The 13,134-nt window shown below is 44.4% G+C and overlaps 1 protein-coding gene across 4 annotated transcripts in view; it reads left to right on the plus strand.

Moving 5' to 3' along the window:
* Nucleotides 1-10,056, plus strand: part of APLP2 (amyloid beta precursor like protein 2) — an 84,572-nt gene extending 74,516 nt beyond the window's left edge. For 2 of the 4 annotated variants that reach the window (XM_036930342.2, XM_036930345.2), the window contains 5 exons: nucleotides 713-748; nucleotides 3,538-3,626; nucleotides 4,293-4,367; nucleotides 4,670-4,825; nucleotides 8,597-10,056. In XM_036930342.2, coding sequence (XP_036786237.2) covers nucleotides 713-748; nucleotides 3,538-3,626; nucleotides 4,293-4,367; nucleotides 4,670-4,825; nucleotides 8,597-8,698 — 458 coding nt within the window. In that variant the 3' untranslated portion in view covers nucleotides 8,699-10,056. The remainder of the gene's footprint in view (nucleotides 1-712; nucleotides 749-3,537; nucleotides 3,627-4,292; nucleotides 4,368-4,669; nucleotides 4,826-8,596) is intronic. The other 2 variants (XM_036930343.2, XM_036930346.2) reach the window with 1 other exon arrangement.
* The last annotated feature ends 3,078 nt before the right edge of the window (nucleotides 10,057-13,134 follow it).

Consider the following 13,134-nt stretch of genomic DNA (forward strand, 5'->3'; position numbering starts at 1 on the left):
AGGAAGTTAAGTATCTGCCCAGGGTCACATAGCTTATGCCGGAGTAAGAATCTGAACCCCAGCTCCCCAGGCCCCGCAGTCCGGGCGCAGCCACTTACCTCTGCCCAGGTGGAGTCAGGCTGGCACGGGGGCCTGAGGAAGGCGCCGGTGGAGGGATCCAGCCCAGCCCTCGGCCCTGAGCAGAAGTCTTCTAGTTATCTCAGAGGTGCCAGCTCAGTGCAGGCGACCTTCCAATAATAAGGACCTGAGCAAGCAGCCAGATAAATGAAGAGGTGCCATCGCATTCCTAAAACCTGCTCTTACAATCCCAGCCTCCCCTGGGGGCTCTCAGGGGCCATGCCGACTCAGCTCATTTCGGGTGGGGGCATCTTGGACACACCTGAATGGGGACATCTCTGTCAGAAAATCACAATCAATACCAACTCTATTTTTGTTATTTTCTAAGAAAAATGACTTTGTGGGCTAAGCTAAATAATTCGGGTCTCTCCCAAAATACCCAAGACAGGCCTACTTTTTTCTATCCTACCTCCCAGCCGTTTGCTGTGAATCTCACTGCTGTTTTATTCAGAGGATATTTCAGGCATGGTTTTTAAGGAAGAATACTTTTTGTTCACATGATGAAGAAATTCTAAGATAGGAATTTTGAAAGAAGGCATTTTCTTTCTTAATCTCCTTTGTGCTGTTTTGTTTTTGTTGTTCTCCTTTCTGGCAGACACTCCGCCGGAGTTGTACCACCCAGTGAAGAAAGGTTGGTTTGTCACAGATGCTCCCTTTAAGACCTTCATTCCTTTCCACTTCCCCAGTGTGTCAGAAGTTTCCTTTTCTGTTTCATACCATCACCTGATGTTTTTCCACCTCATTTCTTCAGACGCGGCTGTGAGTGGAGCCAGCATGGCCCTCCCTGCAGCCCCTGGCGTCCTGGGTCACTGGTGGTGGTTGTAAGGTGGCCATCATAAGCTTCCTTCTGGCTGTCCAGAGAATACAGAGTAACCAAAATAGATTTTTTTTTCTGTAAAGCCTTTTAATCTAGGTAGACTTTTAAATGTATATCCAATTTAAACAGGTTGGTTGTGAATTGCTAGTATAATTAAAATACACTTAATTTATGGTCAGGTGAAGAGACATTCTCTTGCCCGTTTTTCCTCTGTTGCTCCCATTTATATCTTTCCCCCTTTTAGTGGTTCCCTTTGTCTGTGCCCAGCTGTCCATTGCCAGTTGTCTCATGTCCCCAGATAAAAGCATCCCTCACATTAGATGCTGGCAGACCCTGCAGGACATGGCAAATGAGCCTCCAGTTTTCAGGAGAGGCTAATGTGTTATGTAAACGTGATGCTGAGTGCTGTGCACACTTGGTTGATCTGCTAACACACCTATAGGGAGGATGTTCCCTCATTGTTGATAACGTAACTGAAGAAGCCTCAGAGGTGACATGATTTGCTCAAAGTCATGAGTTTAAAAAATTGAGGAATAAGGATTTGAACTCAGCTCTGTCTGTCTTCAAAGCACAGGCTGTTCTGTTTGTAAAATGTTACCGAATGTCCCCAGGCTGCGGGGTAGACCACAGTCCTAGAGTCATTGTGAGTAAGTTCAAGTGTTTCATGTTGTTAGTGTGCGTTTCGTGAGCCCACTCTTCAGCCTGGACACGTGGACTGTGGATGAGCCACGTGGTGGGACCGGGTGGACCACTGTGGTTGTGCAGCTGCTTTTTCTCAGAACATGAGTGCCATCTGAATCTTCTAAAAGCCACATGTAAATATTTGGTTACCTGGATGTGTCTTTTCTTGGAGATCACTGTTAATATTCCTCTGACTAGCACCTCTTAGATATTTATCACTAAAGATGAATTTTCTAGAAGTTTAACTGGCTTTTGCCCATTGGACTAATTGAAGCTTTTGCTCTCTTAAAGTTACTTGTTTACACATTCTATAAAACCAATGGGGTTTTGGTCAGTGTTTTAAGAAATATGTGGGTTATACCACCAAAAAAATACTAGAAAAGTCTGGACTTGAGGCTAGTAGGTTCAGTGTCATACTATTTTTCAAAGAGGATCGTGCCCTGTGACCATTAAAATTCTGAGGAGGAGAGAGTGAGAGAAAGTGACTGCAAGGAGCTCAGAATTAGACTTTATTAGGCTTGACCATCAGCATTCTTGCTGAGGCACCACCTTCCATACTCCTCTTTCTCAAATAGTCAGGAGTGTAGCATTGCTGCTTCATTGCCATTTTGAGACTACAAAAGCCAATCCTGTTTTAACTTCCCCTAGAGTCAAGATGTGAAATACTTTAAAATGAAAGTTTTAGGGAAAAAATGTGTCATTTGTGACTGCAATCTAATGAGTTAATGCATCAGCTGGCCTTCAAGCTCAGTGCCTGCGGCAGTGTTACTAATTGCTGCACGTCAAGAACAAGCCTAGTTGTGAGCTGGAAAGCTTTGCCGTGCCGGGGCCTCCTATCAGGGTCTGCGCTCTGGCGGGCCCAGGACGGCAGTGCTTTCAAGTATTCTCATCTGAATCTTACTCACTTGCAGGTGGTCCTTAGAATGCCAAGTGTGCTGTCAGGTTGATTTAGAAAAAGCTCAAGTCATGGACATCTGTATAGAACTGTATGTGTTATTATTAAGAAACTCAGGGTAGCTGGAAACGCATGCTTCTTGGAGCTACAAATAAAGAGGACTGCTTCTCTCTTCTCCATGCTGCGGGACTGTGCTGAGTGCAGTCCCGCTGCACCTTTGGGTGCTGTCGCTTGGAGTGCTGTGCAAAGTGATGCTGGCTTGTTGGCAAGAGGAGAGTTCCTGCTCTGGTACAGAAAAGCACCTCCCATTCTGGTTTTAGATTCTCCCTGTCTGTGGAGTACTTCCTTGTTCATTTCTCTACTTAACATTGAAGACGTGACCATCAGTGATCTAGGCCCAGAGAGGATTACAGCCTAGTGGGAAACAGAAGAGAATCAGTAATTGTAAACAGTGGTTTCAAGTGTGGTAACCTGGGACTGTCTCCCAAGAGGAGCTGCAGCTTGAATCTTCTGCAGACAGGAAGGGTTTGAGGTCAGGGAAGGTGTTTTGGCTAGAATTGCTTGTGGAATAAATTATGATGCTTGAGGCAAATGTGGGAATCTTTTGCTGCCATGACAGTTTTACCATTCCAAGGGAACCGGGGGTGCTCAGGGAGTGGGCTGTGGGGTGCTGGGGAATACCACACGGTATTGCACGTTTTCTGGGCTAGGATGCCTTTGGATTCAGCTTCTGTTTATCTTACAGTAAACACTCTCTTCTGTAGACTTGCATTCCATTTTTCCAAGTTGGATACAAGTAGGCACTCTTCTGTCCTTCACTATACTCATTGGTCCTCTGAAAAATGTCTGTATCATTCATTCTTATGGAGCACAGTTCATCCTCCAAAATGGGAACAAAGGGGCATATTGAGGAGCAGGGGGAGGCATTGAGTGAGGGCTCCTGGCCCTCAGGAGGGAGTTTCTGCCTCTGTGACAGTGGCATGATGCCAGCCCATCCTGGAATCTCAGCTGTTTTCTCTCCACACAGGATCTGGAGTGGTGGGAGAGCAGGATGGAAGACTGATAGGTGCTGAGGAAAAAGTGATTAACAGTAAGAATAAAGTGGATGAAAATATGGTGAGCCATTTCCTCTTCTGCCTGCCCTTTTTTAATTCCGAGAACAACTTAGTGGCATTGCTTTAGATGCTTACCGGATGAACCTCCACGTGTTCATTTCTGTGTGGTGGGAGATGGGTGGGCTCCTGCTACTTCACAGATCTGCTGGTTGCGTAGCACTGGGTCTGAGAGGGAAGGAAGAACTATTTTTCAGTAGCAGCTCATCTCTTGCTATAAAGTGGGAAAATATATTTGCAACTAAAGATAGGAATAAAATACGAAAGGCCATTTTCAAGTGAGCAGAGATTGAACTTGAAAGTGGAACATTCAGGTTTGGTTCTCATGCAGCCTTAGGTTTATACCTACTATTACTGATGTTTGTGGGTTATCCTCACTGTGATATTTAAATGTGGCTTCTTAGTAATCTGTCCTGAAATCTGTCTCTACGGTAGTAACCTAAAGGGAAGTGCAGGTTGATGCCCTTAAAGGACCAACTGCTCTGCAACCATTTCTCACTCTGATAATCTTGGTGTGTGGATTTCCAAGAATGTGACAGACCTGATTGGCTACCGGGTGCCCACCAGGTGTCTGTTTCCCTCCACCAAAGAGTAAATTGAGCCTGAAAGAAGCCATTTTATTGATACTGTTTCCCCTTCCACCCAGTTGTTGATTTTCATTCTGTTTCAGGTCATTGATGAGACTCTGGATGTTAAGGAAATGATCTTCAACGCCGAGAGAGTCGGAGGCCTCGAGGAGGAGCCGGTATGTGTTCAGCTCCAGACCCTAATGCTGGGTTTCGTGTCAGTCTCTCCCACCCTCTCAGTTCCAGGAAGAAATGGGAGAGATCGCCTATGTCTTAAGTTACCACAGGCCCCTTACTGCCATGTGTCCATTCTTTCGGATAAGAGCTAAAATTAGAATCTCCAAGGAGATTGGAAAAAGTGGGGGTTTCTTTCTGTGGATGGGTGCCTAGAAAGCAGGATCTAAGAAGCTCCCTCGAGGCCGTTTTTCACACTGTGCACTTGCTCGCTGAGACCCGGTGCCCGTCTGCTTTGTGATTTTAGGAACCCGTGGGGCCATTGCGGGAGGACTTCAGCCTGAGCAGCAGTGCCCTCATCGGCCTGCTGGTCATTGCAGTGGCCATCGCTACTGTCATAGTCATCAGCCTGGTGATGCTGAGGAAGAGGCAGTATGGCACCATCAGCCATGGGATCGTGGAGGTGAGAGGCGGGCCCCTTCCGGGGAGGCTCTGAGCCAGCACAGATGTGCTCTGTGCGTGTTGGGCAAACGTCTTCACTTCTTGGGTACTGCACATCAGTTAAATTACTCCTTGGATTATTAGGTCATATTTTGGAAGTCAGCCCCAACTAAAGTAAATTGTGGTAATCCTATCACAAAGGGCTGTTGCCAGCTTTTAATATTAATTTGAACTTTGTGAATGTGAGGAAATCAGAACATGTTATGCCACAGAGGGTAAAAACTGCTTTCTCAGATTGTTTCCTTTTATGAGGTATGTTAGATACAGCTGACCCCTGAACAATTGAGGGTTGGGGTGCCAGCCCCCTGTGCAGTCGAGAATCTATGTATAATGTTTGACTCCCAAAAAACGTAACTACCAGTAGCCTACTGGTAGCCTACTCATAGCCTACTGTAGATGTTATGCATATTACTATCACTAGATGTCAAAAAATGAAAATATAATGTGAAGAAGAAATTCATATTTATTTGTAGGTATAATGGTCATGCATTGATAGTGAAGAAGTAACAGTATGATTGCTTCATGGTGATCTAGCCTGTGCATGGTTATAAAATTTTCTAATTATGAGAGGCGGGCTGTATGGAAATGTAATTGTTTGAGAGCAAAATTGTAAAACAGAAAGCTAGCACATTATTAATTTTACATTAAATATCATTCACCTTACACTTACATAACAATAGCTGTCCACTTCTGCGAGTGTTACCCACAGTGTTTTACACAATGAATACTTAGGTGGTGATGACGATGACACACAAATGTCTCCCACGGTCTTTGCTGGGCTGTTACTAGATTTTCACATGGAGACATTCATACACCACAGATGAGTTTATTGACCATATGGCATGGTGATTATTTACTGTTCGTCGCATGGAGGCAGATCACAGGTCCTTCCGGAGGTCTTCCTCTCTCCTTCACTGTGAGCAGGCAGAGAAGGGCTTGGTCGTGGTGTCTCGGGTGGAAGGTCAGGTGGGCATGCTCACTGTAACCTGATGGAAATACGTCTGTCTGACATTTTGCCTTTTCATTTCTCTAAAAACGTTTCCATATGGTACCGATCCATCTTCCACCGTTGCTTTGGTTTCAGTGCCCAGTCATAGAAGAGTCCACATTGTAAAGGAAGTCAAAGCAGCCTTGAGCACTCGGCACCCTCTGCCAGAGTGTCTGGCATCAGTCTGTTCTCTGGCTCTGCCTCTCCTGTCCTCTTCCTCATCATCCGGCACTGGTTCAGAAGCTCTCACCTCCTTCAAGACTCTCCTGTTAATTCCTCTGGACTGGTGTCTGTTAGCTCTTGAATTTTTCCAATACCTGTATCTCGAAACCCATCACTCCACAACTTTTTTTCCATACTCAGAAAATCTTCATGGTTTCCTTGGTTGGCTCTGCTGTAAATCCTGCGAGTCACATCCAGCGTCTGGACAGTTTTCTCCAGCAGGAATTTGTGGTTTGGGGCCTGATGGCTTTCACGGCCTTTTCTCTAACAGTGACGGCATCTCCACGGCCGAATCCTTCTCGGCTTCCATGACGTTCTCTCTCGGGGTTCTCTTCCACAGCGGTGACAGTCCTTTCCATAGAGCACAGTGTGTAATGAGTCTGCAAGGCCCCTGTGACCCCCTGATCTAGAGGCTAAATTAGAGACATTGTATTTGGGGGCAGTTAGACACTTCAACAGCTTTGTGTTGAAAAACCTTTGGTGTTGAGGTCAAGGGGTTTCGGATGGCCAGGGGCATTGTCCAATATCAAAAGAAGTTTAAAAGGCAGCCCCTTACTGGCAAGGTACTTCCTGACTTCAGGGACACAGCATCTGTGGGACCAAGCCAGGAAAAGGGTTCTTGTCCAGGCCTTCTTGTTTTATAACCGAAAGACTGGCAGCTGGTGTTGGTCTTTTCCCTTTGAGGCTCGGGGGTAGCAGCTTTATCAGTAAGGGTCCTGATCATAAACCCATAAGCTGCACTAAATGGCAGCGTTAGCCTATCCCTTCCTGCCGCAAATTCTGATGCTTGCTTATCTTCTTTACTAATAAATGTCCTTTGTGGCATTTTTTTTTTCCCTGGAGAAAAAACTTCCATCTGCATTAAAAGCCTGATAAGGCCGATAGTCCTTGTCCGTGGTCTTCTTAATGGCACCGGGGAACTCATCTGCTGCCTCCTGGTCAGCAGAAGCCATTCCTCCTGTTTGTTATCTGTTATTTTTAAGCCAAACCTTTCTAAAATTATCAAACCATGCTTTGCTGGTGTTAAATTCTCCAGCTTTAGATTCTTCACCTTTTGTTTTATTGTCATATAATGACCTTGCATTTTCTCAAATTATATCCAAGTCTGTAGGTATGCCTTTCTTACAGAATTCCTGCACACACATAAAAACTGCATTTTTAATACAAGATAGAAAGCTATTATGCAAAAGGTGCAAGGTTTTTGCACCTGCTCGCATAGCAGCAGTGATGGTTTCATGAATTTGCTTTTCTTTTTCTAAAATAATGGTCCTTATGCTGGATTCATTTATGTTGATGGTGGGCAGTTAGTGATGGTACAAACTTTTTTCTGTAAAGTCATGACTTTTTCCTGCTTCCTGGGAGCAGTTCCAGCATCACCATTGGTACTTCATATGGGTTCCACGGTATCATTCCAGGTTTACAGTATTGCAGTAAAGACGATGAAGAATGTAAGAACTGAAACAGATCACTTTTTACTTTGATACCCAGCTTACTGGGGAGACCAACTGGTCACATGGAGGTGGTGAGCCCCATGTGGATACTGGCAGTACGTGAGGCTCCCTGCAATTGCGGCAGGAGGCGGCTCCGAAACTTGCGGTAGTACAGTGTGTCCTGCAGCTAACTTTGTGCGAGTAGGATTTAATACTGCATCTTTACATATGTTTACGTTTCTCTCGACTCCGAATAGCACTGTGGTCTGTGTGCATAAGTTTTGACAAGTCTTAACTTTCTCTAACAGATTTCTGTAGTGTGTATGCATTCATGATACACCTTAAATTTTTTCAACATTTCCAGCCTGTGCAGTTCATCTGCGAGTTTTTTCAAATTATTGTAAATTTCCAAAAAATTTCCTAATGTATTTATGAAAAAATCCACATACTCAGAGGGCACCATGTTCTTGGGTCAGCTGTATTTAAGAATGAAGCGTATTTTCAAAGAACCAGAACAGGCTGTTCCCATTCTGTTTTCTGACTGGTAATTAGAACTGCTTACCACTTTTATTTTGGTGGGTGGTGGGAATGTTCAGAGCTTCTTGATTCTAGGGAGTGAATATAATAAGGAATATGATATGGTCTGAAAATTAGTTCAAATGCGTGTCTTATTTGGTTTCATCTCCTGTTGGACGCTGATGTAGGTGTAGGATTTCAGAGCTGGAAAACACCCTAGAGTTCATCTGGTTCCACTCCTTACCTTACAGGGATAGCTCCCCGAGGCTGTTCTAGGTAGTGAGTGAGTTGAGTCTTGGTTGTCACTGTGTTGCTAGGAAATCAGTTCACTGTTCTCTGCACTTTGAAAGTTTTTAGGACACTAGCTTTCAGCAGCATTGCCTCTTTGGCCCTCTTTTCTTATCTCTCCTCCTCCTGTGTCCTCACCACCAGCTCTTGTTTGGTCTGTCCAATGAAAGCTGGACCCTGGGTGGATCTTGGTCCCCAGGGGCTTGCACAGCGCACAGCTCAGGTCTGTGATGCCTTGGGCGGTTCTGCCACGGTGTGTCACAGCAATCCTCACTGTTTGTTCCTCCAGGTTGACCCTATGCTCACCCCTGAAGAGCGTCACCTGAACAAGATGCAGAACCATGGTTACGAAAACCCAACCTACAAATACCTGGAGCAGATGCAGATTTAAGTGGGAGAAAGTGCGTGGCGCGGCCCCGCTTGGAGTGGGGGATGCAGGTGGGCCAGAAGAGGTCCAGCATTTTGGATCAACTACTGACCAACAGTTATTTCCAGAGGATTTCATCTTACCTTCAGACCTCGTGGATCATTAAGACTATAAAGTACTACTGTAGAATCGTAATTTCCATTCTTTTAAATGGGTGAGAAAATGTTAATATAACAATATATGATATATAAACCTTAAATGAAATGAGAAAATGATCTATTGCAGATATTTGACTGATGTAGTTTTTTTTTAATTAATCAGAAGTCCCCCTTCTACTGTATTATCTCACACATGCTCTCTATATCAACAAAAAATGTTGATTTTTCAATGATAGACTGTATATGCAGGCCGTTCATTCCAGTTGCATTGTATAAATCAACTCTTCAAGGCTCATTCACTGTCCTGGTTTTTATTTTTTTTTAAAAAGGCAGTATTCCCTTTTAAATGAGCTTTCAGAAAGTTGCTGAGAAACTAGATGATATAGGGAACTGTAATTGGCCATTTGAAGCACATCATTATATCCTCTCAAAATTACTACAAAGGACCAGTTTCTTGGAAGTCTGGTGTCCCCACTGCTGGGTACCTTGGTATCTCCACATGAGTCCTGTCACCAAGGAGGTTAAAAGCATTTGAGTTCCAGCATCTTTTAGTGAGCCTAGTGTATACAGATTAGGGCATCGCCACTGTTTCCTTCTGAATCCAGTTCTTCCACAGAAGTTAGCCCGTAGTTTGTAGATGACTTACTTCCACCGTCTGCTGTTGACACTAACTGTGGCTTCTTACTGCTCACCTCCTGTCCAAGTAAAGTAATGTCCACGTGTGCTGTCTTTCCTTCTTTGACATTTCCCCGCAAAGGCACTGACCCTGGCTGTGCACCCACACTGTACCTTGACTTCTCTGCCCCTGTTCCCACCCCCAGCCTCCGTACTGTTCACGCAGAGACTATGGCAGAGGCGGCCAGTGGCCCAGGAGAGAACATGGGAGGTGTGCTTTGGGTGGAAGGAGTTTATTCCAAGTTGTACATTAAATGATCTGTAGACACTGTGGAAAGCTTTGAAGATTTTGTTCTCTTTACATGAGTCTTAGTAATGCTTGTATAGTTGATGTTGATGCTCACAGCTTTTTCTTTTTTATTTTCAAGGTTCTGGTAACCTATGGTGTATTTTTTTCTATTTCCCTTTGCCTGTTATTTTCTTCCTCCCCTTTCACCCTACCCATGTCTCTTCCCACTATGCACAGGTAAACTTCACCTACAAACTCCTTAATCCGATCTGTGGAGAATGTACAGAGTTTAAACACATCAATAAATACTTTAACTTCCACCGAGACTCCTTGTTTTATTGGGCTGGCATTGATTCGTGGTTATAGTTTGAACCCTCCTGCCTCCGGGATGATGGGTGTCTTCCTTCCCTGGAGGGTTCCTGAGCTGCCAGGCAGAGGCATGAATCAATCTACGCAAGCAAACTGGACTCTTGGGCTTCGATCCCATTTATCATTTAAAAAACAAGAGGAAAAGTGCCTTCAACCTGAAGGCAAGTGTCTTACTGATTTCAGTGATAGAATCTTTGATTATTTTTTAATGATTTCCTCCACCATGTTTTATGTTTTCCAAAATTCTAATTTTGTTAAGCCTTGGAACTCCCTGATTGCTGCTTTTTCTTTAGTTTTATTTTTTATGAGTTTTATTCTATAATCTGGATGATTGCTTTGCCTTTATCTTCCAGCTTTTCTTGTAGATTTTATATGATCCTAAGTTTTATGTGAGCTGCTTGCTTTATCTTGCTGCTTATTTTAACATCCCTTTTCAGGATTACAAATCCATCTGAGTTTACACAGAGTTTTTAAAGTTCTCTTTCCTTCTCTAGATTACCTGTTTCCTTTTGAGCTACTGATTGCCTAAAAATGTGTAGTGATCATTTGATTGAATTTAAGAATAAATACAAGGTTAATAAAAATGAAATAAGGGAAAGGCAAGAGTTTTGTCCAGCAACATTGAATTTAGGCTACTGATACTTATTCGTATAAGAATTTTTTTCTTGATACTGAAACAAGTGATTCTGTGGCTGTATTTTCAGAGAAATGTTTGTGGCCTCCATTTCTGAGTTTCTTGAATAATCTGCCACTAGGAGACGCTGTTTTCTCATTGACGGAGGTTTACCTGCCCTCTGCTCACAGCACTTTGTGCCTGGGGGTGATTTCCACTAGTGATCTAAGTCTTAATGTCTGGGGTTAATCTCAGAGTCCAACCTCTAGGTCAATGTAATGCCAGTTTACATACATGGTGCAGTTCAGGTAACGCCTAAACATGCATATACATGAGTCAAAGTGCTTGTGTGTACATATATGATGTATGTTCCTTCCCTAGGGGACTGGCATAGGGAGTGTGCACTTTACAAGCCTGTGGCAGGAAGCACCTGGGAACAAACCAGTTGATCCAGCTGGTTCTTCGTGATGATCAGCACTGCCCCCATCTGCCTCTCCCTCCAGTACTGGCCACTCAAATTACTGCCAGGAAGGTCATAAAAAGAAATTTAAAAAAAAATTTTTTTTATTCCAGTTTCTGCAAGTGCTCAGGAGAATGTAGTCCCTTGATGTGCAACATCAGCTGGAAGGTGTATGTCTAGCATTCCCCATCTGATGGCAAATCTGAGACCAGCTTCATTCATGGTAGTTCTGCCATCTGCTGGCTGCTTTACGTGCTGCAGCTCATTCAGTTGTCTTGACTGTTGTAGCTGGGGTCCTCTTAGGAGAGCTGTGTTCTTCAGCTGGTAAGGGATAGAACAGCGGCTGAAACTCAGCTCTGTCACAGTGCACATCCTGGAAAACAGTGGGCTCTGGGGGTCACCCCACAGGCTGGTGCCTGTCAACTAGGACCCAGCCAACAGGTCAACAAGTAGGGGACATATATCCATTAGCAACACTGGTTGACGATGGGTCTTGGAGAAGTCGCGGGCTGGTGGAATTGCAGTGGTTTCCATTTACACAGGCAGCCTAGGGTAAGATTCCAGTAGCCTGGCATCTGGACCCGCATGCTTCTCTCACCCCATGTTGATACTTAAATACAGACAAGGTAGCTACTTAGAGATCAAGATTTTCATTTTGAAGGGACACACCCATGGACGTGTATAAGGCAGGAACTGCCCAGCAGGCCTCACCCTAGCGAGGCTCCACCCTGCTCCCTGGTGGCCTGTCCTCTCATCGTACCGGTACCGAGAGAAACTTACTCATCCAGTTTCTGCCTTGGTGACTCAGGTCTGTCTAAGGAATGTGGCGGTGCCAGCAGCTCCCAGCTGACTGGTGTGAGGTCCTCCTACCTCCCTGTCTGCTCTGTTACAAATCAGAACCCAGGGGCTGAGGTCTGCACCAGCCCAGGTGTGCTTGTACCAATCTCTAGTTTCAGTTGTTGTGACACTGATACTCGCATTCTTGGAGATACAGATTGGAATATCATGAGTCCGTAAGATTTGGGGAAGGCCCCAGGGCCCATTCTAAAGGAACATACTGTCTTGACATTAGTTTTTAAAGGTGATAGATATGGAAAAAATAGAAGGACCTAGAAGGGCTTCCTTTCATTTCACAATTGAAACATGGCCCCAAGTTCACATGTGTTCAGTGCAGAGCCCAAGTCGCCTGTGTGCAACATGTTCTGGGGTAAAACAAGGAGAACCAGTATCTTGCCTTTTTAACCACCTGTGAGAGGGGAAATTGGGTCTGTTCTGTCCACTGTGGGTGCTTGGGTCCAGCAGGCCTTAACCCCCACAGACTGTTAGTAGCCCAGGTGTCCAGAGGATGGGTAAGAGACATAATCAATTTAAATACTTTTCTGGAGTCTTTGAACTGGACGGGGCATGACTTGAGGATTCTTTAGTTCTCTGGCCAAGTTAACCCAGGTCTGATTGAACTTAAAATATTGAAGCCAGTGGCTCTTTCTGATTAGATAGGGAGCCTCCATCAGTAAGACATTTAAATTATGTGCCCTGTGTACAGTTATTTTAAAAGTATAAATATATGCTATCAAATAGAAACTTGGAAAGCATAAAAATGATGAAATAGTTTTCCAAATTTTAGTTAATAAGGGTCCTAGTTTTAGAGCAAAGTGATGGTTTTCATTCCCTCCCTCCCTCCCTTAACCAAAGTCCACAGTTTATTCAGATTTCATCCATTTTCACCTGATGTCCTTTTAGTATCCCAGGATACCACATTATATTTAGTTGTGTCATTAACCCCAAATGACTGGCAGTTTCTCAGACTTTCTTGCTTTTGATGATTTTGGCAGTTTTGAGGAGTAGTGCTATTTCGTAGGATGCCCCTCTTTGGTATTTATCTGATGTTTGTCTCCTGATAGGCCCCTAGGGCCCTGTGTTACTGGGGAGGAAGACCACAGCGAAGCGCCATGCTCA

This window comes from Manis pentadactyla, chromosome 13, assembly GCF_030020395.1.
Source record: "Manis pentadactyla isolate mManPen7 chromosome 13, mManPen7.hap1, whole genome shotgun sequence".
In the NCBI taxonomy this organism is placed as follows: domain Eukaryota; kingdom Metazoa; phylum Chordata; class Mammalia; order Pholidota; family Manidae; genus Manis; species Manis pentadactyla.